Source organism: Chelonoidis abingdonii, chromosome 2 (assembly GCF_003597395.2).
Source record: "Chelonoidis abingdonii isolate Lonesome George chromosome 2, CheloAbing_2.0, whole genome shotgun sequence".
Lineage (NCBI taxonomy): Eukaryota > Metazoa > Chordata > Testudines > Testudinidae > Chelonoidis > Chelonoidis abingdonii.
Genome location: NC_133770.1, coordinates 161,966,801 through 161,994,223, shown reverse-complemented (window position 1 = coordinate 161,994,223; position 27,423 = coordinate 161,966,801). Strand labels below are relative to the sequence as shown.

At 50.0% G+C, this 27,423-nt stretch overlaps 2 protein-coding genes across 2 annotated transcripts in view; both read left to right on the top strand.

The window, feature by feature from the left end:
* Window positions 1-3,032: 3,032 nt before the first annotated feature.
* Window positions 3,033-9,487, top strand: NPM2 (nucleophosmin/nucleoplasmin 2). Its single transcript, XM_075062765.1, has 8 exons — window positions 3,033-3,096; window positions 4,423-4,508; window positions 5,498-5,617; window positions 6,405-6,516; window positions 7,129-7,262; window positions 8,033-8,061; window positions 8,762-8,798; window positions 9,443-9,487. The coding sequence occupies exons 1-8, from the start codon at window positions 3,033-3,035 to the stop codon at window positions 9,485-9,487; spliced, it is 627 nt and encodes a 208-aa protein (XP_074918866.1).
* A 5,646-nt stretch (window positions 9,488-15,133) lies between these two features.
* Window positions 15,134-27,423, top strand: part of FGF17 (fibroblast growth factor 17) — a 28,946-nt gene continuing 16,656 nt past the window's right edge. Inside the window, exons 1-2 of the mRNA XM_032800895.2 lie at window positions 15,134-15,209; window positions 15,896-15,984. Of these exons, the coding sequence (XP_032656786.2) occupies window positions 15,134-15,209; window positions 15,896-15,984 (165 nt within the window). The remainder of the gene's footprint in view (window positions 15,210-15,895; window positions 15,985-27,423) is intronic.

The window sequence follows — 27,423 nt, the reverse complement described above, 5'->3', positions numbered from 1 at the left end:
GCCTCACCTCAGTCCCTAGAAAAATCATGGAGCAGGTCCTCAAGGAATCAATTCTGAAGCACTTGGAGGAGAGGAAAGTGATCAGGAACAGTCAGCATGGATTCACCAAGGGCAAGTCATGCCTGACCAACCTGATTGCCTTCTATGAGGAGATAACTGGCTCTGTGGATGAGGGGAAAGCAGTGGACATGTTATTCTTGCTGGCAAGTTAAAGACGTATGGGCTGGATGAATGGACTATAAGCAGGGAGTTCAACTAGATGAATTCTATGATTCTATGATAAGGGAGTGGGGAGTCCCTCAGGCCAGCCAGTCACATTTCACTTGGGGAAATATGGTCCCCCTATTCCTAGGGCTTTGCTCAGATCATCAGTGTAGCTCCCATAAGGCGCTGTTTTGACCAAACTCTTGGACACAGCATCTGGTGACGTTTTTTAATTAAATAAAATTGCCCTAAATACAGTCAGCCACATGCTTAAGGAAATAAAAATCAGTGACAGGTCCATGTGCAGAGCAAAGCCAGCAAGGGAGCGAACTGTTATTTTCCAGCTACCAAGCAGGTTGACAAATAGTAGAAACTAACAGGAAAAACAGTCACAAAACAGGATCCTTTTATAAACAATTATTATTATTCCTATGTGTTGTTTGGTGCCATTCAATAAAAATAAAAACAGGCACTGACTCAGTGATTTTACAATCTCATTTGTATTATTGTCACCTGTTAGTTGTTTTACAGTGGAGCTTAGGGGCTCCAACCCAGATCATTATGCTTGCAGCTGTAAAAATGCTTTGTATGAAACAGTCCCTGCCCTAAAGAGCTCAGACTCTAAATAAACAAGACAGGCAACTGGTAGGAGAGACAAAAAGTGACTTACCTAAGCTCACACAGCACCAGCATCAGGATTAGAACTCAAGTCTTCCAGTCCAACATCATAACTACTAGACTACAAAGGTCACAACACTACAAACAGCCTAGAGTCCCTCTGACTATCTGCATATCAGATTCTGGGCTCATTTTCTAAATGATGAAAGAACGGATTTACTGGCCTGGATCTTGCAAACTTCTCCACACAAACAGACTCTTGCTCACATGAAGATCAGCTTACAGGGCTGAGGCCTTGATTGATTTTTATCAATTCCCTTCTTGTGGGAGACATAGGATTTTGATCAGTGGGTTTCTTTCACTCATTAGTATCTGTAACACATTTGCAACATGAAAAGTGCTGTAGATGTGCTAGATGCTAATGATCAAGATTTGACTTCCACAGTTGCATTCTGCCAGGGCGAGCTTGTGGAACTCTCTCTCTTTGGAGAGGGCTGTTCCTCCTTAATGCCACATTTTAGCTTCTAGCAACAAGACTGAGGCTGATTGGGTGAAGTATTGACCTCACTCACCTGATCTGACTTTATAAGTGGCTTGAGGGGGTAGGGAGGGCTCTGTTTGCAGGGGGTGCTAGTACCAGTCCTTTTAGCAGACTATTTTAAGTTGTGTAAGTGAGGTGAGTTATCAAATACAAGTTAACAAACACTTATTTTTCCTTTAAAGCTTCCTCTTGAGTTAGCAAGGTCTGTGTCCTTGGGAGAGATGTAATCTGAGGGTACTGTACTGTGTGTCCTAAATGTCTCCTGGAAGGCAGAGATTTGCTGCCCTCTTATGTGTGGCTAGTGCTAAGAATGTAGTGGTAGGAGCGAAAAAGGGATTAGGCTCACAACACCACTGATGGTCAGGGGATTTAGACTTGAAAACTGCAGCTGTGCTGTTTGGAGAGGGATAACCAGGGATACAACAGTGATGCTATAAAACTGTAACTTGCCCTATCTTGCCAGTGCTGGGGGAAAAACAGGGCTCTGATTTCACTGGACCAGCAGAGCAACTCTCTCTTAGCAAGCAATGAAAGAGACAAGTATCTTGCTGTATCACAGTAGCTGTGGTCAGTGCTGGCCAGGGTGAGAAGTCTTGTTGAAGTCAATAGCAATGCTCTTGATGGTCAGGATCTGACTTCTGAGGCTGCTGAGCACCCTCCACTCTGCTTGAAAGCCACTGGCTCTAGAGTTGCTTGGCACCACTTACAATCAGACCCTAAGTGTTTGGGATTGGGGCCCTTTGTTGCTCTTGTTTTACTCAGCTAATAAACAATGGCTACTACAGTTTGGAGTGATCTTGCTGCAAAGAATTGCTGGTGCCCTTGCTAAACTCGAATGTGTTTAAGTGTCCAGTTCCGGTGTTAAAAAGGTGCATATATAGATTTTGCTCAGTTTAATAAAATCACTAGAAATGACCTGGATGTAATGATACTCATTCTATAATATGGCAACACCCTGTTATAGACTGATCTGATGACTCTGTCCATGTATTCTATCTCGCTAAACAAAAGTTCACTTTTACAAGGATTGATTTTGTTTCTGATAGTTACCTGGCAAGGATTTGTAAACTTGTTTTAACTTCCAAAATAAATGGGGGGAGGGGTTCTTGAAAAAACTAGAAATACTGCAGAAAAGCACCATACAGATGTGAGGGCTGGAAAATGTCTCTCCTTATGCTCTTTGAGTCTCTCAATCTCTTTAGTTTACCAAAAAGAAGATTGAGAGGTAACTTGATTAGCATTTAAGTAGCTTCATACGGAGAAAATACTGGTCCTCGGAGTCTGTAATCCTGTGGAGAAAGGTATAACAGGAGCCAATGGCTGGAAGCTGAAACCAGAAAAATTCCAGTTGGAAACAAGGCCCAAATGAACAGTGAGGGTGTTAACTATTGGAAACAAACTGTGATAGGAATGGTGGATTCTTCGGATCCAAACAGAGTTTAGTCAAACCCAAATTACTGGGTTCAATACTGAGGTAGATGGGTGAAAACTTAACGGTCTGTAAGATACAGGGGGTCAGACTAAAAGATCTAATGCTTCTTTCTGGCCTAAACTCTGTGGAAAACTTAAATCCTGTATCAGTGGGACTGTTGTGAAGCTTTGTAGCTTAGTAAAGACTCCACTCTAAGTAATGTCTTTTTCCTTCCCAGGAAAGTAAATCCTAGGAACCATGGCTCTTAACAGTAGTGCCAACAGCAACAGTAAATCTGAGAAGCCAGTGTCTCTAATCTGGGGTAAGAACCTGTCTCTCATGACTGTTTCTGGGAATATAATTTCTGTGTATACTGTGACTAAGAGCCATGAATGCAGCTGAAACAAGTTTTCATTGACTTGTCCTCCCTCCTATCTGCTAGTTTGTCTGTCCACCTGTTGCATCTTGTTGTCTAAACCAGTGGTTCTCAACCAGGGCCATCTGCAGGTCTTCCGGGGGTACATGAACTCATGTAGATATTTGCCTGGTTTTGCAGCAGGCTACGTAGAAAGCCCTAGCAAAGTCCGTACAAACTAAAATATCATCCAGACAATGACTTTATACTGCTCTGTATACTATACACTGACATGTAAGTACAATAGTTATATTCCAATCAATTTGTTGAATTCTATGGTAAAAATGAGGCGGCCAGCAATTTCTCAGTACTCATGTTCCGTGACACTTTTCTTTTATTACATTTGATTTTGTAAGCAAGTAGTTTTTAAGTGAGGTGGAACTTAGGGTAGGCAAGACAAATCAAATGCCCGAATGGGGTACGGTAGGCTGGAAAGGTTGAGAACCATACAAACACAGGAGGGCAGGGAGGACCGTATGTCTTCCTGTCCAGTGCCTAGCACAACAGGGCCCCAACCTGACTATGGCCTCTGTACTACTGCAATATAAGCTGTAATAACTAGGTGGCTTCGGGCTACTTCAGGAAGTGTCTTGCAAGGCTTCCCTGATAATCACAGCTGAAAGGAAACCACTCTTCCAAGGGGCAGAGAGGCTCTGCCTCTTGGTGACAAACCAAATACCTGGAACCCTTGAGAACCCATGCTCCAGTGGTAGGTATCTGGAGAGCACTCTCATGTAGCAGTGAGGATGTGCCTAGGTTGTCTGACAGCCATCTGCCTGAAAATCATCTCAGTACAGTCTCCTCTTTAGTCTATCTCGGAGTTGAGCAGTCAAATTACTTCATACCTCCTTAAACTGCCACCCGATTCTTCTTCTCTCTCTAATCTCTTAGGAAGTGAACTCTTCCCCTGTGTCTTAAGCATCTCTTGGCTCCCATTGATCAATACCGGTGGCGGCTCCATGAGACAATGTTTTGGCTCTAATATCAACCTGCCTGACAGATGCAGGAAGCAGAGAGGAGCTTTGGGAAGCCAAACTGCTGCCTCTAGTTGGGGGGCAATTATGTATTGGTGGCTTCTCTGATGTCTCTTCTCCTACCACCCCTCCTTACCAAAAAGGAGGTGTGGTGGAAGGACCATCTCTGACCCTTCAGCCTAGACATCACTCAGCTGAGAATCGGGCAGGCAGTAGGCTGAGCTGAGCTGACCTGACTGGGCTTCTGCCTCACCCACAGGATGTGAACTAAACCATGAGAAACAAACCTATACATTCAAGATCCCAGATGAGTGGAAGTATGAGCAGCAGCTGGCCCTGCGGACAGTGAGTACCTGGGCTATCCTTGCCTGTAGAGGGTTATCGGGCAGGGCGTGGGCACTGGTGTTTGAAGTGGGTAGCTGAGCACAGGCTGGTCTTGGAAGCTAATAAGGATCTGGAGAGGAAGAGAAAACCCCTAATCTAGGTACCATGATGTTCAGATATGGCCATTCCCACTGCTAGAACCATCTGGCATGCAAACCTTGCAGGGAGAGAAGAGAATGGCCTCATTACTCCCTTGTCTGGGGCCATGCATTCATTCATGCTTGTTGACACTACTGGCCCTAGGGCACCTGTAACATGGGTCTCTGCATGGCCGTTCAAAGGGCACTGCCACCAGACCAGCCTGTCCAAGTCCATTCAGTACAACCATTTCCTGCAAGGCTGGCCTGCTCCAGCCATAGAAGGGAGGGGCATGTTTTGCAGAGGAGTATCTATGCTCCATATCCCACTGTCTGCTCCTGTGCTCATGTTCACAAGGACTGCCATGGAAGAACAACCTGTGCGGGGTGATAGGCCCTAATTCTTCCACCCCTGATCTCTGCCAGGGTAAATGGCTGCCCTGATCAGTCAGTCGAGAAAGCCCACTCGCCCTTGGGACTGGCAGAAAGTGTGGTGGAGCTCTAATGAGCAGTGGCAGGGTCTTCCTTATTGGCTTATAGGCTTTAGTAGGGTTGCCACCTCTGAGGCATAAAATACCAAGACCTTTCCTGAACCCATATAACTGGACAGCTGGCAGTATGGAGCACTATGGTGTATGGGCAGTATGGTGTATGGAGCACCCTCCCAGATTTCCTGGAAAAGCGACCCCAAAGGGATGGTCCTGAGAACCTGGATGGGACCAACCCTAGGCTAGGGCCCTATAGACTTGTCTGGAACCCTCCTTCCCAGGTCTGGAGTTTGGTGGGGGGAGAAATCTAGAGTTGGAGCCTTCACAGATGTTGCTGGAGTTCTGCCACTAAAGGGGTACTGATGACTCATGCTTTCTCCCAAAGATCTGCCTAGGAGAAAAAGCCAAAGATGAGTTCAATGTTGTGGAGATTGTACCCTCCGAAGACAGCCAGGATACCGCACCTGTGCCCCTAGCAACTCTGAAACCTTCAGTACTGCCAATGGTGAGTGCCAGCTCATCAGTCTCTTAAAGAACTCTGGTGGGGGACAATGACACTGAACTGGGGTTAGCTCAGATCAAGCATAATGTCTAACCAGAGATGGGCCTGAACAAAAACACAAGATCTGAATGGCTTGTGGACAGAACCCTGTAGTTTGGCCTTTTCTAGTGAGCTGAGCCAGGCTTGGAGCAAACCCAAATGCAAAGGGAATAGCAAAGGGAAGCTTGATGTGGCAACAGCCCCTTAGGGAGAGAAAAATGCATGAGCTGAAGGCTGAGTGCACCCACCCAGACTTCAGCTCCTGGCAAAATAAGTGTGCCTTCATTTTCATTTTCCTCCTAAAGACTTGCTCTAGGATCCTGTCAGGCCTCAGTGCACACCTGCTTTCGAGATATAGCTTCTAATTGAGTACACACCATAACCTGTTATCAACCAGACACTGCTGCTTCACTGCTGCCCAGTGAGGCAGCAACGCATGCATGGCTCTTCTAGCTAACAGCCCTTCTAGACAGTTCAGTCCTTGCCCTGAAGAGCTTACAAAGACCATCACTGGGGAGATGGGTAGCTTACCCAACAGGCCAGGACACTGAAAACCCAGCACTGATAATGCTCAGCTGTGCATAAACCAACTCCTGTGTTGTCTCTAAATTAACTAGCCCTAGACTCTTGTAGGAGGGAAATGCATGGGGGAACCTCCTTCCAGGCTCTGGCACTTGTGTCTGTAAGCAGTGCAGGAGGATGTGGGGGAAAGATGAAGGCCCAAATAACCTATGACATTAATCTCTTCCAGGCCACCATGGTAGGGGTTGAGCTGACTCCTCCTGTCACCTTCAGGTTGAGAGCTGGCTCTGGCCCAGTCTACATCACTGGACAACACATTACATGTAAGCGAACAAAGCGAGGTGGAAAGAGGGGATCTGAGCGCAAGTCAACCCTGGTGTAAATGTAATGCAATGCCCATTGGCTCCAATGGGAACTGCATTTGCTGGTTCTACTCTGTCCCCTAGAGGATGTCCAAGGCCTACCCAAGTGAGCACTTTGGGAATTCAGTGACTTTCCACCATCTCCAGGCACAGGAAGGCCACAACCTCGGCACAATGTCCCACTGTCAGAGCAGGGGCACTGCATGCCTCTTAACCACAGGTTCTCTTCCCTCCCCTTTCCTCCAGGCAGGATGGCTGGCAGGTGTGCTCTGGGGATAGTGGCTAGTTCTAAAGACTCCCACTCCTACCAAGGAGCCACTAACCTCAGCAACACGTCTAGGTAATCTGAGATGTGCTGGAGCCTAAGTTCTCAATGGGGCCAAACTTGGCTCAAGTTAGCATCTCTTTGGAATGGGGAGCGTCTCTGCCATAACTAACTGCAGCTTGTCGGGCTTGCTCTAATCAGGGCCTAGAATAAAACCAAGTGTGTAAGTCCCCAGTATGGGCAGCAGGTCACTGACAGGCTCCAGCATGTCTAGCCACTCTAAGGGTGCATGAACAGCTCTGAGCCAAGGCTGCTCTGCTTTGCAGTGGTACCGGATCTCTCCTGGGATGAGGAGGAGGAGGAAGAGGAGGAGGTGGCTGAGGAAGAAGAATCTCAGGAGGATTCTCCCCCCAAAGCCATCAAGCATCCAGCTTCCAACAAGCGGGGTAGCATTGCCAAGGTACTGCAAGAACTGTCAAGCCAGGAGCACCCACTGCCAGTCGCATGTCCCAATTCCTCCCACGGCAGCACCACTAATTCCCTGGTGTACCTGCTAGTTCTGAATCTGTCCCCGGGTATGGAGGTGACTAGTGAGAGAGTAGCGTGAACTAGCTATCTAGTCTCCTGGGCCTTGCAGAATCTTGCTGGCTCACCCAATGAACCCGGAGAACCAGCTGATGTTCTGCTGGAGGTGATCTCTCCAGCATGAGACTCCTGAGTGCTTGTGACCACTGAAGACTGTATTGGTGTCCCCAAGAGTCCTGAGGGTAACGAGTGTCTTGGCTAAACTCCAGTGTAGCTAACTGTACATAATGTTCTGCTCCCTAACCTCTCCTTCCCCCCACCCTGCTCCACTGTCAAATGAACACTGCATCCTCCAATGCATAGCATTGCTAAGGGTTTAACAGCTATGCTCTAGCCCAGAGGTGTCGCATTTCAGTGGTGGGCATAGAGCTTCCAAGTCACACTGCTATCTCTGGAATGTATTCTACGGTGCTTCAACCCCTCTCTTCACTGGGGAAAGTCCCACATGGACGGACAGTTCTCTTGCTGCTACAGCTGATCTATGCCTGTGCAATAACCCATTTTCCTGCTATAGGGACAAGCTACACAATTCTTCCTACTTTGGAGAATTATGCTCAGGCAGTTCCAAAAAATGCCCTCTCCCGACCCGTGACTTAGAACTTGTGCTAGCCTTGTCAAATTTAACTCAAGCTTTCTTCTTCCCAGAAGAAGAAGATGGAGAAAGAGGAAGAGAAGTGAGTATAATCAATGGTGTGGTGCGGGGGAGTCAAACAGTCTGGATAGCACCCTCTAGATGAGATGGTGGGAATACTGCCTGACCGATCTCTGGCACAGGTGGAAGCTAAGGATCTCATGGCAAGAGGGGACTAGAATTCCATAGGCTAGGAAATACACAGTGACATTGACATTTGGGGGAGGGATAGCTCAGTGGTTTGAACATTGGCCTACTAAACCCAGGGTTGTGAGTTCAATTCTTGAGGGGGCCATTTAGGGATTTGGGGCAAAAATCTGTCTGGGGATTGGTCTTGCTTTGAGCAGGGGGTTGGACTAGATGACCTCCTGAGGTCTCTTCCAACCCTGATATTCTATGATTCTATACTAACCTCCACATCTATTGGAGATAACAGCTTTTTGGCTAGTCCTGGCAGTGCTGCACTGGTGCCTAACTCTGGGAAAGAGCAAAGGGATAACTGTCCTGTGAATTGCTGTGGGAAATCCCAGAGGAACGCTGGCATGCCCTTATCCCCATCACATCTGCCCAAAACCACCAATTAGGTTTAAGTAACTTCATACTAAAAACCTAAACACTAACAGCTGGATTGACCCAGGGAGAGGCGCAAGCTCAGTACCTGTCATTAGATCTGTGAACGTATGGCATGAGTTTTCAGGAGTGAATCTAATCTCAACACTTCTCTTCCCTTCTCTTCCGAGCAGCAGTGTTCCTTCTGATGATGATGTCATTCCCAGCAAGGTAAGAAGCCGAGCAGTGATCTCTGTGCCCCTTGGGACAGACTGAGGGAGAAACATGAATCACATTAAAGCTGGCTTGAGAAATGTTTCGCTGTGGAAGTCTCTTCTGAAGCAAACATGGCTTTTAAAGCTGTCCCTCTGTTCCGCATGAGGCTCGTGTTTCCATTTCATCTGTGGCTGCTTTATCTCTGCTTCACTGTCTCTAGAGCTGAATGACTAGTACTAGTCAAAGGTAAAAAGACACTCTGCAAGTGACTCAGTCTATCTAAATCACTTGCTGAAAAAATGAGTACCAGATATTCTAGCAGCTGGTGGGTGTCTGTCACATGCCACTATCTGCTTCTAATTAGCTCACAACCCCTGAAGTAGGACAGACGGTCAAACATGAAAACACCACCCTGACAGGAAAAATAACCAACAGGCCTATGGATAACTAAACCTGGGCTTAGATCTGCACGCTCGTGAATTGGGCTCTTGCTGTCTAGTTCTAATATCTAATCACTTTCCATGTGCTGTTGTGGGAGCAGTGCAGAGCCGTTCTGCATTAACATCTTGGCCTAGCGAGTGGGGCCATCAAATGTGGGGGTGCCTAGCCGCTGGCCTGCGCTACTCTAAAGCCATAGCCTCACTTTGCTCCCTTTGCAGGGAAAAGGAGCTGGCAGAGGGAGAAAGCCAGCAGTGAAGAAATAGTGATCTGCAGCGAGGTATCTACGAGGTAAGGCTGTTCTGAAAAACCACAGGCTGGCTGAGTAGAGCAAGCCACCAAGATCAGGCCTTGCCAAGGAGATGAGCTGATGGCTGTATTGTCATGGAGGGACCAATATTGTGTCCCAAGTTCCCCATGCATGTAGCAGCTAGGGGAACCATAACTGTCTTGCCACTCCATTGTTCTCCCTTGGGCAAATGCTGGATGCACCATGCTATATCTAGTGGTACTATGTAGGAAAATGGCTAATCAAATGCCACCTAATTGGGGAAGGGTATTTAAGGAGAGGACTAAGGATTACAACACAATGGGATAATCCACAAACTAGAATCCTTCAGGCAGGAAGCTACTGGCATAGTATCTAGCTGCCAGCAAAATGGTCTAGCAGCCTATGCATGGAGCTTAGAGGTAGGACTCCCAGGTTCTGACTTACTGTGTTGTTCACTGGTCTGAAGCTATACAAATGCTCATACCGTGCACTGGCCCTAAACCAACTGGAATCCATCTGTGGGGCAAGGTACCTTTGTGGGAGGTACAAACTAGTAACTTGTCTCTGGAGAAGTGCTCCAGGACTTTGCCCTTATACCATGTGAAAATCTGACTTCTGTTTCCCCTTGCCTTTTAGGGCCTGGTACAGAAGAGACCAGAGAGATTTTTGTGCTGTTTTCTGTAAATGCCCTTAGAAAAAATAAAGGGCCTTTTATTTTGCACCCTGGGTTTCACTTGCTCCTTAAGCCTGCAAGAAGGTGGGGCACCTCTGGACAGAGCAAGAGACTCCAAGGAGCCAAAGCCAGAATTTCAGGATGGACTCAGGCCCCACAACTAGGGTCAGATTTTTTTTTCCTTCAGCAGCTTCAAATTCTAGCCCTAGTCTAGGCTTGGCTGCGCACCTTAGACCAGTCTGTTCCACTGTCTCCCCATAGCCTGGGATTTGCAGGCATAGTTGGTAAGAGGTTTTCAGACACACTGACAGCAGGGTGAGGCCTTAATGCTCCAGCTGCAGATCATCTACCAAAAAGGCAACAGCAGTGGGTGTTATGCTCTAGGGACAATTGCCCAGCTTGCATTGGGTCATGTGATGAGAATACCTAAGACTTCCCCCCTTCAAATCAAGTGGAGGGGGCATGATCTACATGAACAACAGCAGGTCATGGTGTAAGACACCTTGAACACTCAGGAGAAACCTCTTACTAGTCCTTCACTGCTCTCCTGCTGCATGCTCCAAGCCCTAGCTAAATCTGCTAGACCCTTCCTCTTCGGGACGAGAAATAGCTTCCAGCCTCCTGGGCTGGAGTCCTGACTTTCTGAGCAGCTTGATCAGATGTGCCAAAAGGCTCCTCTGCTGGAGTGAACGCCCTGTAGTCCAAAAGGCTGCATCTCTCGCAGTGTAGTACCGCTCTGGTGCTATAGAGGACAGCACTGCAAAAGAAAAGAGCTCAGCAGCCTTCTGGTTTGCTGGAAGCCGGACTCTCAGCTCCAGGGGGAGTATGGAATGCAGTTTCACGGGCGGATGTCTGCCAGGTCTTTCTGAGCCCAGAGAGACTGGAAGGGCATCTCTAGCTGGGCAAGGATGCTGTTTAAGTGAGCTGCTGTATATATCTCATTTTCCATAGAGAGATGCCATATGCTTTGGTAATGATGCGTAGCCTCAAACTCAGTCTGGTCCCGATCCTCAACCAGCTCGTGGTGGGGAGCCAGCCTTGTTCACGGGGGTGCTAGGAGCCATTGAACCAAACTGTAAATGCTGTATATGATGGAAACCACTTCAAGCCAGGGGTGCAGCAGTACTCCCCAGCGCCCCTCGTTCCAGCACCTCTGCTTGTTAAGAAATGTCACCCCACACTGCCAGGCTAAAGCCGCGGAAATGGCACTGGTCTCTGCTCAGATGGTGACTGGAGTCTGCTAGGGCAGACTCCCCTGTCTCTCCTAGTCTGCCAGCTTCCTTCTACCCCCTTGAGTCAGCTCAGACTATTAATAACCTGGATTTTCTCACCTGCAAATCTTTGTCAGGACCTGGGGCAGCATCTGCTACAGCTGTAAACTGAGGTCCATAAGGGGTATGCTAGCCTTTCCCATGGGCTGTCTGGCCTGTAGCTGTGCGGCTAGGAAGTACACCACCTAGAACTGGGAACATGGCAGTGAGGAGAGAGGGCAGCCTCTGCTGCTTGGCATGCGCCAGGGGCCAGTCTGTGCACAGGGCCATGGGGCTGCACTGGCAGCCAGCAGACATGACATAATTGGGAGTGGCACAAAGAGAAGGGACTGCGGAGTGAGCAATGTGCTCACTGGGCTATGCTGGCTGCAGCAGCGCAGCACTGGCTGGGTGCCATCTGCCTAATGCAAGAGCTTCTCCTCCCGGGGATGGGGACCCCACAAGAGGGCAGCCTGCTCCTCTGCCATCCCTGGTCTACTTCTAACCCCATTGTCCATGCACAAACCTCCCTGCTCAGCCTGACTGAGACCCCTTGCTGTCCTGCATGCAATGTCTAGCAGACGCTCTGTGAGGAGGTTGCCTAAAGCAGGGGTAGACAACCTATGGCACATGTGCCGAAGGCAGCACACAAGCTCCTTTTCAGTGGCACTCACACTGCCCGAGTCCTGGTCACCGTTCTGGTGGGCTCTGCATTTTAATTTAATTTTAAATGAAGCTTCTTAAACATTTTAAAAACCTTATTTCCTTTACAAACAACAATAGTTTAGTTATGTATTACATAGTTATAGAAAGAGACCTTCTTAAATGTATTACTTTAAAATGTATGACTGGCACGTGAAACCTTAAATCAGAGTGAATAAATGAAGACTGAGCTCACCACTTCTGAAAGGCTGCTGACTCCTGGTCTAAAGGGTGGTCTCTGCCCAGCTGCTCCTGCAGTAGCTGGTTCTTTCCCCATCCCCCTTCGCACTGCATCTGCAGGAGGGCAGCTAAATAGGGGCCACTTAACATGTGAGCTGGGGCCTGACTGCAGAGAGCCTGATAGAGGTGGTGACAGGTTTAGTGCTGGGGGGTGGGAAGCAGGAACAGAGGCTTCTGCTACTGAATCCAACTGCTGCCCTGCTGGCCAGGCTCCCAATTTGTCCAGGGCTATAAAAACTCTGCAGTCCCAGAGCCGGATGGCCACGGACGCTGGGTGGTCTTCAGCTTGCAGTGCTGGGCCACCCCATCTCTGCTTGGAACAGGGGCCTGGGAGTGCTGCTGTGCCAGGGTGAGAGTAAGGGGCAGGGATCCCTGAGCTCTCCACTTCCCCTCACTCACAGAGGCCTTTCTTGGGGATGACGATGCTCCACTAAAAGATCTCATGGTACCCACTGCCAGAGGCTGGGTCAGCTGAGTGGGGCACAGCCTAGAGTCTGGCCTCTGACACCCAACCCCCTCACAGGGCCTCCGGCCCAAGCTCGAATGTCTCCACTCCCATGTTCTAGTGCCACATCCCAAGACTGAGCTGAGCCGTCTCTTATCGTAGTGCAGGTGGACCCATGATGTCCCCTCAGGCCTGACTTACAGCCATCACTGCTTTTCCGCTGCTGGCTCCTAGGGCCCTAAACCTGACCCCTGCTCTCAGTTCCACCCCTGGCCCTCGCAGCAGGAGAGTGGAGCTATCTGACCATTTGAAATAGGCAGTGAAGAATCCACCGCCCCTGCCTGGAATCACTGGTGACTTTGGTAAGAACAGCGGGTTAATGTTCAACTCTCAGCCAAAGTGCCATGGGATCTTTAATAAGCAAGATTGGCCAGGGTCTTGTTTTGCTAACCCCAGCTTGTACCCCCAGCAGCACCTGGCCCCTTATGCCAGCTGGGGCATCATGTGCTCCCCTAATTACCAGGTCACCCACAGAGGCAAACCCAGCTGCTCCACTTAAGGGAAGCATTAAAGTGGGTTGCTGGCTCTAGGAGTGCTGGGCTCCAGCATGGCCGCAGCATCTGCCTTCCATGCTAAACAGATCTGACAGCCCCTTCCTATTGACCCCAAAGCCATGCTCGGACAAGCTTTCACTCTACAGAGGCAGACACTGACACATACCCTGTGTGAGACCCTCACTGTGCTATCTAGAACCCAGGAGTCCTGCCTTCTGCTTTGGCTACAAGACCATCCAACCCCAACATTAAGCTCCCCTCCCAAGCTTTCCCAAACCGTAGATGTTTACCCTACCATCCTTGCCCAACATGTCCCTTGCTGCCCCCTTCCTGTGTGTGGCTTGGTTGTGATGCTGCACCCCAGATGCAGTTGCATTTCAGTGAAGGAGCTTTTTATTGGTGCAGTTTGTGAAGTGCTTTGGGATAGCTGGCACCCCTGACACTGTAAAACATTCATCTTCATTGCCATTAGCAGTGCGGCCTGCACAGATCACCCCCACAATGCTCTGGAGTTTCTTTCTCTGAAGCAGTAGATGCCCCTCTCTTAAAAGCTCATACCCTAGCAGACAGCTCAAAAGTCCCTACAGAAGAACCCCCTTCACCCACCCCCAAACACACACACACAGTCTGTCCCCAGAGTAACAAGTGTGGCTGTGAATAGGAGACAATAGAGGATTACCAAGCAGCAGGAGAGACAATTATAACCCATTGACCTGGCCTTGGTCTGGAGTTAGCAGGTATTTGTGGCAGGTCTGCCACCCCTCGGAGCATATTGAGAGACTGCTGTGCTGTGAGATTGGCTCCAAGAGGGGAGCAAAACCTTCCACAATGGCCAGCTTTAATTTTCTTCCAGGTGTGTGGCAGGGAGACTGGACCTGGGGGAGGGGGATGAACCGAAAGGGATTGCTGCTATCCCTAGGGAGGAGAGGGGGGCAAGTGGGGGAGGGAGGGAGATAGAGAGATAATGAATGAGAGGGTTAGGGGTGCAGAAGGGAATCTCTGATACACACACACACGCACGCACACACACACACACACACACACACACACACACAAAATGTACCCCCTCCAGCCCCAGGCATTGCCATGAGACTCAGCCCGTCATTCTCCCCGGGGAGATGAAACTGAGGAAAGCTGGAGTCTCAGAGAAAAGCATTTCAGCAGCATGATCTCCCAGGCTGCAGAGTCAGCCTCCTGAGAAAGGCTGGGATCCCCCCATCCCTTGGAGCCCATAACACTAGCTTAGGTGGAGAATGCACTGGAGGGGATGCACCTGCCCTGGCTTCTGGGACAGAGATGAGATGGGGCTTGATGGGGCTTAATGGGGCTCTTCCCTCTCCACAGTCTGATCCCGGCAGATCTTGCTGTTTAATACTCATCCCTTGTCTCATTGTTCTCCCTGGCCTGAGCTGTGTAGCTACTTAAATCACTAACACAAAGGGCACCTGCATCCCCTATCCAGGTCGCTCCTTACAGGAGAAACCGAGGCAGTGTTGTTTAGACTGAGCAATAGAAGCCAGGTCCCAGCATGGGCCAGGGAAAGGCAACAGTTTGAACTAAAGCATATTCTTCCCACCTCCGCTGAAGTGCCAAGGCCTCGGGGCAACAGTCCATGAGCCAGAAGATCAGGAGCTAGACAGAGCTGAAGGGCAGGGTGGTCGTCTCTTAAGATGGCCCTCTCCTCTGGACTGCAGGGACAATCATGAATTGATGTGGCCCTCCTGCTCCCTGCTGCCCACTGGCAGCAGCCCCAAAGTATCTGGGGGACTGGTGCAGCATGGGGATGCCACAGCAGGACTGTTACCGCATGGTCCCAGGGGACAAAGCCTACACAGTGCCTGCACCCTGTATGGGTACCTCCTACCCTGCACTGGCATTGCCTCTCAACAGGGGAGCTGGTGTGTCAGCAGGTCCCTGTTCAGCCAGGAGATGTCCCAGCATGGTCCATCCAGGCATGAGCCCTGGCTGGCACATGCTAGGGATCCAGAGCCCTGCTGGCATTGCCCTGCTGTTAACGATCTATTTTGGCCCCAGCATGCAAGGGGAGATCAAAGGCTGGAAGTGACGGGGCTGTGTGAAGGGCTCAGCCCCTGTGAAGATGGAGCCCACCTGTTGAGGGCTGGAGTCACACATCCAGAGGCAGACAAATGGGGACGCCATAAACGCTGGAAGCGTGAAGCCACCGTCGGGTAGCTGCCGGCCAGGCCGCAGTCCAGGGTGAGTCACAGCAGCTGCCCCTGCAGGTCCAGTGCCTGGCTTCATTCCAAGGGGGGCCTCCTGGCTACCCAGGCCCCTCCCCTGAAACAGCTCTTTGGAGCACCGAGCCTGGAGACATTGCAAGAGGAGAGGCGGCTGGAGGAAGCTGGCAGGGAGAAGCGAGGGCTACAGCAGCAGCCCTGGCTCCAGTAGGTCATGAGAGGAGCCCAGGAGTGGTAACCAGGCGTCACTGTGGGACACTGCTGGATGGCCAGTGTGGGCAGGGTATTGCTGTAGGGAAGCTAGCTCTGCCTGACAGCCTCCAGGTCCCTTCCTGTCGCAGGCCACTTCTCCGGGCCGGCAGAGCAGCTGGAGGAAGCTGAGCCCCTCATTCTTGCCGAGCTGCCTGTGATCCAGTTCCTTGTACCAGCTGTAGGCCCGGGAGGGCTGTGATGTGCTGAGAGATCCCCTCCTTCACAGCCGGGCGGGTGCGGTGGCTCCCTACTGGCCATTACTGCAGAAGGTTTTGACAGGAGGCATGACCCCACATAGGCTCTCATCTCCCTGCACAGCCCGCTTCCACAAACAAGCCCCTCCTTGCTTTGCTCTCCGGCACCTCAATGGCTGCTGGCCATGTGTTGCGCCCACAGCACCTTGGAGATGTCCGCACCACAGGGAGGGACCATCACTCCCTGCCTGCGTGATGAGAACTGAGAAGCCTATGGGATGAAGGAGAGAGACGCAGGACCTGTCCATCAGGGTGGAGGAAGCCCTGCAGACTGTGCCCCGGTGCCAGAGATCTGTGCAGAGAGCCCCAGGGCTACCCAGAGGCCCGGTGCTGGGGGTGCCGGAGCTGAGGAATAATCCCAGAGACTGGCCTGAAGGGAACAGAGCCTTTATTAGAAAGGCTGCCCCATTCTATTGAGCTTAGTGCTGGCCTGGAGACCACAGGAGGAGATGGTGAGGGATCTCTCTTTTGATTTGTTTGACCTCAATTGTACGCAAGGTCTGAGAACAAACTTTTGAAAGACAGAGCAATTAAAGACATAGAGGTAAATGGTAATTGGGATAAAATACAACATGATTTTACAAAAGGTAGATCATGCCAGACCAACCTGATCCCTTTCTTTGAGAAGATAGACAAAGGAAATGAAGTAGATCGAATCTACCTCGATTTCAGTAAGGTTTGGGATACGGTTCCACATGGGAAATTATTAGTTACATTGGAGAAGATGGGGATTAAGATGAGAATTGAAAGGTGGATAAGGAACTGGTTAAAGGGGAGACTACAATGGGTAGTACTGAAGGGTGAACTGTCAGGCTGGAAGGAGGTTACTAGTGGAGTTCCTCAGGGGTTGGTCTTGGAACCAGTCTTATTTAACATTTTCATTAATGACCTTGGCACAAAAAGTGGGAGTGTGCTAATAAAGTTTGTGGATGACACAAAATTGGGAGGTACTGCCAATCTGAAAGAGGACCGGAATATCATACAGGAAGATTTGCATGACCTTGAGAACTGGAGTAACAAAAATGAGATGAAATTTAATAGTGCAAAGTACAAGATCATGCACTTCAGGACCAACAACAAGAATTTTGCTATAAGATGGGAACTTATCAGTTGGAAACAACAAAGGAGGAGAAAGACCAGGATGTATTGGTCAATCACAGGATGAGTATGTGATGCCAACGTGATGTGGCCGAGGAAAAGTCTAATGTAGTCCTGGGATACATGAGGCAAGGAAGTTCCAGTAGAGCCAGGGAAGTGTTATTACCATTATGCAGGCACTGGTGAGACCTCATATGAACTACTGTGTGCAGTTCTGGTCTTCTGTGTTTAAGAAAGATAAATTTAGACTGGAACAGGTGCAGAGAATGGTTACTAAGATGATCAGACACATGGAGAACCTACCTTAGGAGAGGAGACTTTAAGGGGCTTGGCTTCATTAGCCTAACAAAATGAAGTCTGAATGGAGATATGATTGCTCTCTATAAATACATCAGAAGGATAAATACCAGGATGGGAGAGGTAAAGCCCAATGTTGGCACAAAAACAAATGGATCTAACTGGGCATCAATAAGTTTAGGCTTGAAATTAGATAAAAGTGAAGTTCTGGAACAGCCTTCCCAGGGGAATAATGGGGGGAAACAGTCTAACTTGTTTCGAGATTGAACTTGATACGCTTTTTTTGGGGGGGGGTATAATGAGGTGTCCTACAGTGGCACATGGCCCATCCATGATGGCTATTAGCAAATGTCTCCAACGACCGGAAATGGGACACTGGATGGGGAGGGCTCTGAGTTACTACAGAGAATTCTTGCCCAGGTGTCTGGCTGGTGGGTCTTGCCCACAAGCTCAGGGTCTAACTGATGGTTTATGGCCAGTCAGGAATTTTTCCCCAGGTCAGGTTGGCAGAGACCCTGGGTTTTTTTGCCTTCCTCTGCAGCATGGGGCATGATTCACTTGAAGGTTTAAACTAGTGTAAATGGTGGATTGCCTGTAACTTGACATCTTTAAATCAACATTTGAGTTCAGTAATGCAGCCAGAGATTATGAATGGGTGAGGTTCTGTGACCTGTGATATGCAGGAGGTCAGTCCAGATGATCATGATGGTCCCTTCTGGCCTTGAAGTCTATGATTCCATTATTGGTCCTATTGAGCAATTTGGTCCTTGGTTCACTCCTTTGACTGGTCTCATTGAGATTTTCGGCCCTGGGCTCTCTCCTTTAATTGTTCATATTGAACAATACAGCACTTGGCTCTCTCCTCTGGTTGTGCTGAGAGGGTCAGTGCTCTGCCCTTTAACTCCCTCTGGCCGTTGTTATCAGCCCAGCTGACTGGTGCATGCTGGCCTCCCCCTGCACTGCCCGGCAAGCACGCCAGCCGCCGATAAGGGCCCCCACGTGCTCAGAAGATCCACACGAACGGCAGCCTTGAGCAGCAACTCCCCCAGCCCTGCCTATCGCTCTGAGGTCTCATCAGCAAGATGAGCGTCAGCCTGCAGGCACAATCTCACCCAGCTCTTTATTGTCCGCCTCCAATTTGCTCCTTGGCTGTACAGCTCTGGAGGATGGCTCAGAGCCAGTGTCTCCAGAGACTGACAGGGATAGCGCCACCTGCATGTGTAGCACCAGATTGCAGATTCCTGCTTCATGGCAAGAGGCCCCCAGTTACTCTGGAGGGACTCTGCTATGGGGTCCCCAGAGGGACCATGCCAAGCTGAACCGTTCACCTATGCAACCAACTGGACCCTCATGATCACACAGCACCATACCACTCACTCTGTCATGCACCGGCCCTGTGACATGTGATTGCACATAGGACATCATGTGATCACCATGTACTCTGAAGAAGTGAGGTTTCTTTACCCGCAAAAGCTTATGTCCAAAAATCTGTTAGTCTTTAAGGTGCCACCAGATTCCTTGTTGTTTTTGTGGATACAAATGAACACGGCTACCCCCAATACTGTGTACTCTGCCAACCAAGAGGACACATGACCTCTCTGAAACCCCCTCTCCTTTAGGAAATCATTCCAGGTAGTTCCCCCAGCTGGGGGTTCCCTCCTCCAGACCGTGCTGATGCTCCCCTGCCAGCTGTGGCGACATGGCGACATTAGGCCCGCACAAGCATGTCCCCATCAGTCATCCTGGGTTACATGGCCACTGGTTATAATGGGCAGGGACACAGCAGCCCCTTTGATGGCTGCTCCGGAGTGGGTGTGAATAAATTAATCCTCACCTCTGCTGAGATGCACTCAGCCACTGGAGAGAATGCCAGCTGCTTCTGGGAAAGGGGCCTCCCAGGTGAAGGGCAGGGGTCCCCCTGCCTCCCATGTTTGACAGAGTAAACAAAGCTGCCTCCTTATCTTATTGACCTTGGCGTTCCAGCATCCCAGCCCACCTCAACTTCAGAGCAGCCCCTCTGCTCCTCTGGAAGGGTCCCATTCACAGCCCATTTGCCATGGATGCAGACAGACAAGGGGAGGAACAAGGGGCCGGGCGAGGCAGGGGAGAGGAGCTGGCAAGAAGTGGAAAGGAGGGCACATTTCACTGCCTGTGAGAACTCTGACTCTCATGCTAAAGGGGCTTGGCCATCCCCAGCACCTCTTGCTGGCATGTTGGGGAGTCCGACTGAAAGTGCGGACAGGGCAGCAGCGAGCTCAGGGCAGCAGCAACACAGCTGGAGGACAACGTCCCTGTGGAGACCAGGGCCGGCTCCAGGCCACAGCGTGCCAAGCATGTGCGTGGGGCGGCATGCCGCGGGGGGAGCTCTGACGGTTGCCAAGAGGGCGGCAGGCAGCTCCGGTGGACCTACCGCAGGTGTCCCTGCAGAGGGTCCGCTGGTCCCCCGGCTCCGGTGGAGCATCCGCAGGCACGTCTGCGGGAGGTCCACCAGAGCCGCGGGACCGGCGAGTGGCAGAGCGCCCCCCGCGGCATCCCGCCGTGCTTGGGGCTGTGAAATTGCTAGAGCCGGCCCTGGTGGAGACCAGTGTGTCTGAGCTTCGTCTAAGCATCCTGCATCCAGGGCCGGCTCCAGGGGTTTTGTCGCCCCAAGCAGCCAAAAAAAAAAAAAAAAAAAAGGCAGCTATCGTGATCTGTGGCAATTCAGCAGGAGGTCCTTCGCTCCAAGCGGGAGTGAGGGACCCTCCGCCGAATTGCCGCCGAATACCTGAAAATGCCTCCCCGCTCCGGAGTTGCCGCCCCAAGCACCTGCTTGATAAGCTGGTGCCTGGAGCCAGCCCTGCCTGCATCATCCGGACAGATGGACACACGAGCCTCAAGGACACATCAGCAAACCCTGGACGTGGAAACAAATGGTGAGGACAGAAGCTGATAGTACTAGTATGTTAGCCCTTCCTCCATCCATTTGCCGTGTCCATCTGTCCCTCCTGCTCTGTGACTATATCTTCCCTTCTTTTTTTCTCACTCATTTCCTATTTTTCCCTGGTTTCTCTCTCTCTCCGCATCTCGGAGTTGTTGTCCGAGAGAGGGAGAGAGGATAGACAGGGACTCCTGCCACACCTCTCTTGGACTGAGCCCTCCTGCTATCCATCCTTGCTCCTTGGCTTGAAAGCTCCATCCACTGGTGTGCCAAGGCCCTTCTCACAATCCTGCTGTCACCTCTGCTCCCCTACTTGCTGCACGGCTGGTTCTCCTGCTGGCTGTTTTCCCCTTCTGCCCCAGGCCTTCTCTGGAGGACCCCTGGAAGCCAGTAGTGATGATGGAAGGACCACTTGAGAGTGCCAAGGACTTTGTTTACAATCATCAGCTATACAAACACATCGTTTCTGTGCGAGAAGCTGCCAGGCTAAGGTGTGTGTGTGGGGTGGGGGTGGGGGAATAGTGGACTGGGGAGAGCTCCTGCCCCCTCCCTGCTCATCAGCCAGGAGCTGTTGACATCTGTTTTCATTGGGGATGCTTTGATGCCGGCTGTTCTTGATTGAAGGCAAACAGAGCCCTGGAGGCGAGTGAGAACAGGTTTCCAGCCCTCAGGGGCTCCGGTGGCGTCTCAGCACAGCCATCAATAATGGTCCGAGGGGCCTCAGCTTCATTCTGGGCCTTGCAGGGGGCCCCAGCTCCTACAGATAGCTATTTGTGCTGTGTTGGAAAGACCCAAGTACTCAGATGGACTTGCTGACTGAACGGCAATGCTGCAGGAGTAGGCAGGGGACATGGGTCTGTGAGATCAGGACAATGGGTCCATCTAGGCCAGTGTAGCCCCCTTCCTGTTATGCCAAATCAGATTCCTGGCCCATTGAGCCCAGAATCTCCACTGCCCAAGGGTCTCTCTACTCCACTATCCCTTCTCTGACAGTGACCACTGCTAGATACTACAAAGCAGAATGTAATACCCACATCCTATGCCACACAGTGCTCCATGCATGACACCCTGGGCAGGCATTTCTTACTGACCTCAGCTGGTGCCACCTATCTGCTGTATGACCTTAAGTGCTCAGATACCATGGTGAAGGGCTTAGTGTAAGAACCTACGTGGCTTTTGATGCCTTGAGTTCTCCCTCCGATTGATGCTGAGATTCTCAGGTGGGAGAGCCCATTAGTATGGTCATGACAGTATATAGCAATACAATTATGCGATGGGTGTCTGCATGGAGCCAGGCTCAGAGCCATTTCCTGCTTAACCTTCAGAGTCTCCGGAACTCCTGACCTTAAAGGCTCTTCGGCAGAAACAAATGCACCCAGCTCAGGTGCCCTGGGCTTCTGATCATCCCATTACAGCGTCTCACTGCTTGTTTTCCTCTGGAGAGACCCATTGCCCTCTCTGCAGTGCAGCTGCTCAAGCCGGGAGTTCAGAGACGGGGGAAGCTGTGGGCATGATCCAACAGGGACATTTAGCCCTGCCAGCAGCGCCTTTAAATCAGTGCTGCATAGAAAGTATATTGGGGGTCAAATGGGCCCCCTGGTTTGCCTCCAGGCTCTGCCATGCTCCCACATGCATAGCTTAGCCAGTGGGGATATCTACAGTTACTGGCCCCTTCTGCCCAGAATGGACATTGGCTGTGGGGTTACTATAGGGGAAACTATCCACAAAGGGTGAGACGTTTGAAGGAAGAGGCAGCAGGAAATCAAGTGCATTCCATGCTCTTGCAGGGAAAGGCACCAGTGTGTGCACAACTGTATTGCATACACCCCGTCATGTGAACAAATGTACATGCAACAGGAGATCATGTATTGCATCCACCGTTCAAACCAGGATCCAAAGCGTCAGTTGTGGGAGGTCCTGGGAGAGATGTTCCTGACCCGCTCATGTGAATTCTGAAAGTCATGGGTCTGGGTAACAGTAGATGGGAAGCAACTGCTTTGTGGCTGTTACTTGTGCCCCAGCACTGTCCAGCTGGAGGTTAAAGGTTCTCAAACCCTGAAGCGCACTCCAGTGACAGAAGTGATGATAAAATCCTTTGTGCCTCTATGGTTCCCTCCATCTGAGCATCTCAACGCACTTTGCACATACTATTGAAATAACCCCTCGGGTAGTAGGTCAGGATCAGCATCTCCATTTTACAGATGTGAAAAACTGAGGCACAGAGCATGGAAGGGACTTGCCCAAGGATCCACAGAGAGTCAGTGGCAGAGCCAGGAAGCCTGAGTACCTTCTGTAACCACTAGACAATACTATCTCCTAAAGAAATGAACAGAATCCAGGTGTTCTGTCTCCCGGTCCCCTGCTCTTACCTCAGTATCCATTCCTCCTTCCCTGGATTTCCAGATGAAGCTTTCCCCCTGGGAGTGAGAGAGAGACACAGCCATGTCTACCACTTTGCCCTTTCCCCAGGATCCCTATATGGGCCATTTGTTCCCTTCCTTGTCCGAGTCCATCCCATGCAGCTGATGTGCACATCAGGGAGGATTGGGGGTGGGGTGGAGAAGCTGATCCCTGATAAGCTGCTGCTAGCCAGTTCCCTAGGTGATATTAGCACCTCTTCCCAGGGCAATCATCACATGAGACAAAGCATTCCCATAGGAGAAGCCTAGGGAAAGAGGAAGCCATGGGAGCTGGCGTTCCCCCATTACACACACAAGCCAGAGGGAAGATCAAATAAACTTTTGTTTATTTGAAGCTGCATTTTGTGGTTTGGGGAAAACTTCCTGAATGGGGGAGGTGAGAAAGCACCAGGTGAGGCTTAATTTGGGTCGTTAGCACCAAATCACGTCTTCCCCCCAATACTAAAGCTTCAAAAGGGGGAGGGTGTCATGCTCAGCACCCTCTGCTGGGCTCCTCCATCATTGGGGGGGGGGGGGAAGAACCCAAGAAAATCCTATGCCCTTCACTAGCCCTTTCCACCCATGGAACCGTTGTATGGCCTGCTCTGCACTGCAGGTTTCAGGCACTGATGTTCAGGTACCCACACAACTGCCCTAATGCAAACCCCTAGTGGACTCAGGGAAACCTAGGAAGGTGGTGTTACCTAGTGGATATCGCACAGCATTCGCACTCAGGAGACCTGGGTTCTATACTCACTTCAGTCACTAGCCTAGTGAATGACCGCGAGCAAGTCACTTCCCCCCATGCCTCATTTTCCCCACCTGCAAAATGAGGCTAATGATACTGATGTCCTTTGTAAAGTGCTTGAGATCTACTGATGAAAAGAACTAGGGATTATTATTTGCAGCTGCAGTGTTTATCCCTGCTTGAAACCAGGAGAAGCTGCATGGTTCAGAACAGGGATTGAAGCAGCTTTGTCTGTCTGTATTAGGGTTTAGGGAATGGGGCAGCTACCGCAAATGGGTCACAGCCCCACTGTCAACAAGGCCTACGTTAGTCTCTTCTATACGGGTTCTTATACAGAGTAGAGTATCGTCATTTCCATTTTGCACATGGGGAAACTGAGGTACAGAGTGTGAAAGTGACTTCTTCTTATCTATATTACAGCAATGCCTAGAAACCCTGATCAGGGCCCATTGCACTCAGCGCTGTATCAACATACATGAAGGAAAGGTCCCTGCCCCGAAGATCTGAATAAAGAGTAAATGGACACAAATCAGACGTCAAGAATTGTAACATTAAAAAACCAGTCAGAGAACACTTCAACCTCCCTGGATGCTCAGTTACACACCTAAAAGTCACAATTCTTCAACAAAAAAAACTTCAGTAACAGACTCCAATGAGAAACGGCAGAACTGGAATTAATTTGCAAACTGGACACCATAAAATTAGGCATGAATAAAGACAGGGAGTGGATGGGTCATTACACAAACTAAAAACTATTTCCCCATGTCAATTTTTCCCCTACTGTTACTCACACCTTCTTGTCAACTGTTTGAAATGGGCCATCCTGATTATCACTACAAAAGTTTTTTTTCTCCTGCTGATAATAGCCCACCTTAATTGATTAGTCTCATTATAGTTGGTATGACAACCTCCATTTTTTCATGTTCTCTGTGTATATATATATCTTCCTACTGTATTTTCCACTGCCTGCATCTGATGAAGTGGGTTTTAGCCCATGGAAGCCAATGCCCAAATACATTTGTTAGTCTCTAAGGTGCGCCAAGTACCCCTAGTTCTTTTTCGAAGACCTGAGAATCCATTAGAAGGCAATAAGTGTAACGAGCAATACAGGCTTGTCTACACACAAAATGTCCTGGTGTTTGGGAAGAATGGAGTTAGGTGACATGAGACTGAATGCGATTTGTCCTGGTCTGCGCTCTGCACTGTCAGCTCCTCACCGTCCTGTTCAGACACGATCTGATCTGCAGAACGGACACGCTGTGGGAGGCCAGAAGGGGAGCATGAGGAATAGTGAGAGTCACCCAAGTCACACAGAACCCAATCTCCTTTTTTGGCCACCAGCGCCCCCCCCCCCCCCCGCTTCAGCAGCTGACTGCTTTGCATTAGCACCTATTTCTGGCATATGGTAGGTCGCCTTTGAAGTACACAATAATACATTCATTTCTGTAGCACCTTTCATGCCAAAGTGCTTAGTAAGCCGAGGGTAGGTCTATCAGTGAAATGGAGCCATCTCTGGGGCAAAAGGCAGCAGTAGTTTCATAGTGCACAGCAACACTAGGCAGCACTTTGGGACTTAATAAGGGGCATTATCTAGATAACTGTCAAAGGTATTTATAAGGCACTTATCACCTTAGTATCCAAGGGCGGAAGCAAATGGACCATGAAGAGATGCAAGCCCTTAGTCTTCTGATGTGAAGTCAGATACCCGATCCATTAGGCCACATGGTCACACAGCATGCTAGGGGGTATTTTATGCCTTTCTCTGAAGTATCTGTTGTTGATCACTGCAGGAAACTGAAAGGGAAGGTGTGGAGCTGTTAGTACGGGACTGACTGTGCCCATGAGTGGGTGTCATGCCAGCATGGAAGTGACTATGCTAATGCCTTGTGTTAAGCACCTGATGTTTCCAGAGGCCCAAGCAGACTCCAAATGAGCTGAGCGCTCATGCAATTGATTAGAAAGTGTTACAGTTTCTTTTCTGACAAGGCTAACTCTGCGTGGAGTGCTTACCAAACCTAGAAGGACCATTGCTCCAGTCTGAGGCAGCGTCTTTACCAGTGCTCCAGAAGGGGTATATTTGATCATAAAGGACAAAGGTGACGGTGCTAGGGAAGCCAATCACACTTTATAATCAGGACATTCCAATGGCAATATAATTATAGTGCAGTCACAAGGTGGTTATGCTTTTTGATACATAATTCATATAGCTAGAAAGTTCATTACATGACTGGGAATGACTAGAGTGTGTTAATATACATGGATTCTACTAGTACATATGAATTAGAGGGGTAATAAGAAGTAACTCAGCCATGAAGATAAAGTCACATAACTGGAAGGTTATGATAATTGCACACTGAGAGCCAAAACGGCCGTGTAACTCTCCTGTAATTGTAATAACCTTATTAGGAAGGGTGACTGAGATATCTAGCTCTAAAGGAAACCTTGGTTAGAAAGGCTCAGGTTTGCTTTAGAGATACATTTCTCAAGCAGTGGCTTCAATTAATACAGTGGCTTCTGACCAAAGATCCAAAAGCAGTCACCACATATTACCCAATGAAGTCTCATAAGCCTCCTGTATGGTAGGTCCGTATCATATCCCCATTTAAGAGTACCAAAGCACAGGGAGATGAAGGGACTTGCCTGAGGTCTCACAGTGAGCCAGTTGCAGAGCAGCTAGATATGGCACTTAGGAGAGTTCTGACTTGCAGCTCCCTGCTTTTACCACTACACACACTCCCTCCTGGAGCTAGGTATGAGCCCAGAAGCCCTGGGTCCCAGTCTCACGGTCTGCTGTTAGAGATGCTTCCTTCTGGAGATGGCCATAGAAACAAGGAGCCATGACTCCCAGAAATGAGTGCCAACCACTGGAAATAACCCTGCAGGCCGGTGCATGTGGTTGATGTGTAGCTGAACTGGGGGGCACTGAGTGTGATTGGGGGTACACTGTAGAGTTTCTGAGTGATTCTCCAGCAGCTACTCCTCCTGAGACTTTCAGAGCATGAGATGGCCTGGTCTAAAGGGGTGTTTCAGTTCCAGTCTCAGTCCTGGATTTGAGCTCCTTTTATGGGAGCTTTTGTAGCCCTGAGCTCCCTTCTGGGTCCCTTTCAGCACTGCCTGAGTATGGCAAAACCCCAGACCAGCGCCTGGGCTCAGTAGTGCAGGCAGAGAGCATTCAGAGGGAGACAACTGAATTCCAGTGGCAGAGGGTCTGGGCAGGCACTGGCTTGGTTTCCCAGATTGTCCTCCCTTCTGCTATGATCTCCGCTTCCAGAACGCACCACTTACGCCAACCACGCAATGGCACCTCATTGCCTCCACCCCCCGCCTCCACATTCCAGGGGAGCAGAGAGTGTCTGTGGCCGGGGGTTGAGTGGGGGCAGCAAGGACTCCCAGGGAGGGAGTGTGGAGAGAAGGGAGTACACCTTTCATTTGCCAAGCGAACACAGTGGCTTGATTCTCACAATAAATGGCAGGCGGCCACCGAGTTGGCCTGGGGCAGTGATACCAAATGGACACACTGTATCAAAGCCCATTGCCTCTGGAGAACACTGTTTTGGACACAGATAAACAAAGTATTGGCTATTGGCCCACGTCCGTCTGCTGTCAGCCTCCTCCCCATGTAGGTTTTAGCCTGACTTCTACTGAGAGATGCCTGGGCTCTTCTTTGGCACAACCCCAGGGCCAGGGTGGGAGACTGCCCAAGGTCACCTGTGGTTGGGAGCATGTTAGGCCACTAGCTAGAGCTGCAAGCTAGCCCTTCACCTCCCACTGCAAGGAACCAGGGAACCTGCGACCCCCTCTGCAGTGGGTTGCTAGCCATTCATCTTTGCAAGGGGAGGCACAAACCTCCTGGGGCATCACTACATGAAGGCTGGGAGGGGAGTAACTGTATTCCTTCCCCCAA

Bases quoted from the DNA above. Each gene is read 5' to 3' on its own strand.
- NPM2 (XM_075062765.1), top strand. From the start codon at position 3,033: ATGGCTCTTAACAGTAGTGCCAACAGCAACAGTAAATCTGAGAAGCCA. The intron at 5,618-6,404 runs GTGAGTGCCAGC...AATCTCTTCCAG, and splicing joins AACCTTCAGTACTGCCAATG to GCCACCATGGTAGGGGTTGA. The intron at 8,799-9,442 runs GTAAGAAGCCGA...CTCCCTTTGCAG, and splicing joins ATGATGTCATTCCCAGCAAG to GGAAAAGGAGCTGGCAGAGG.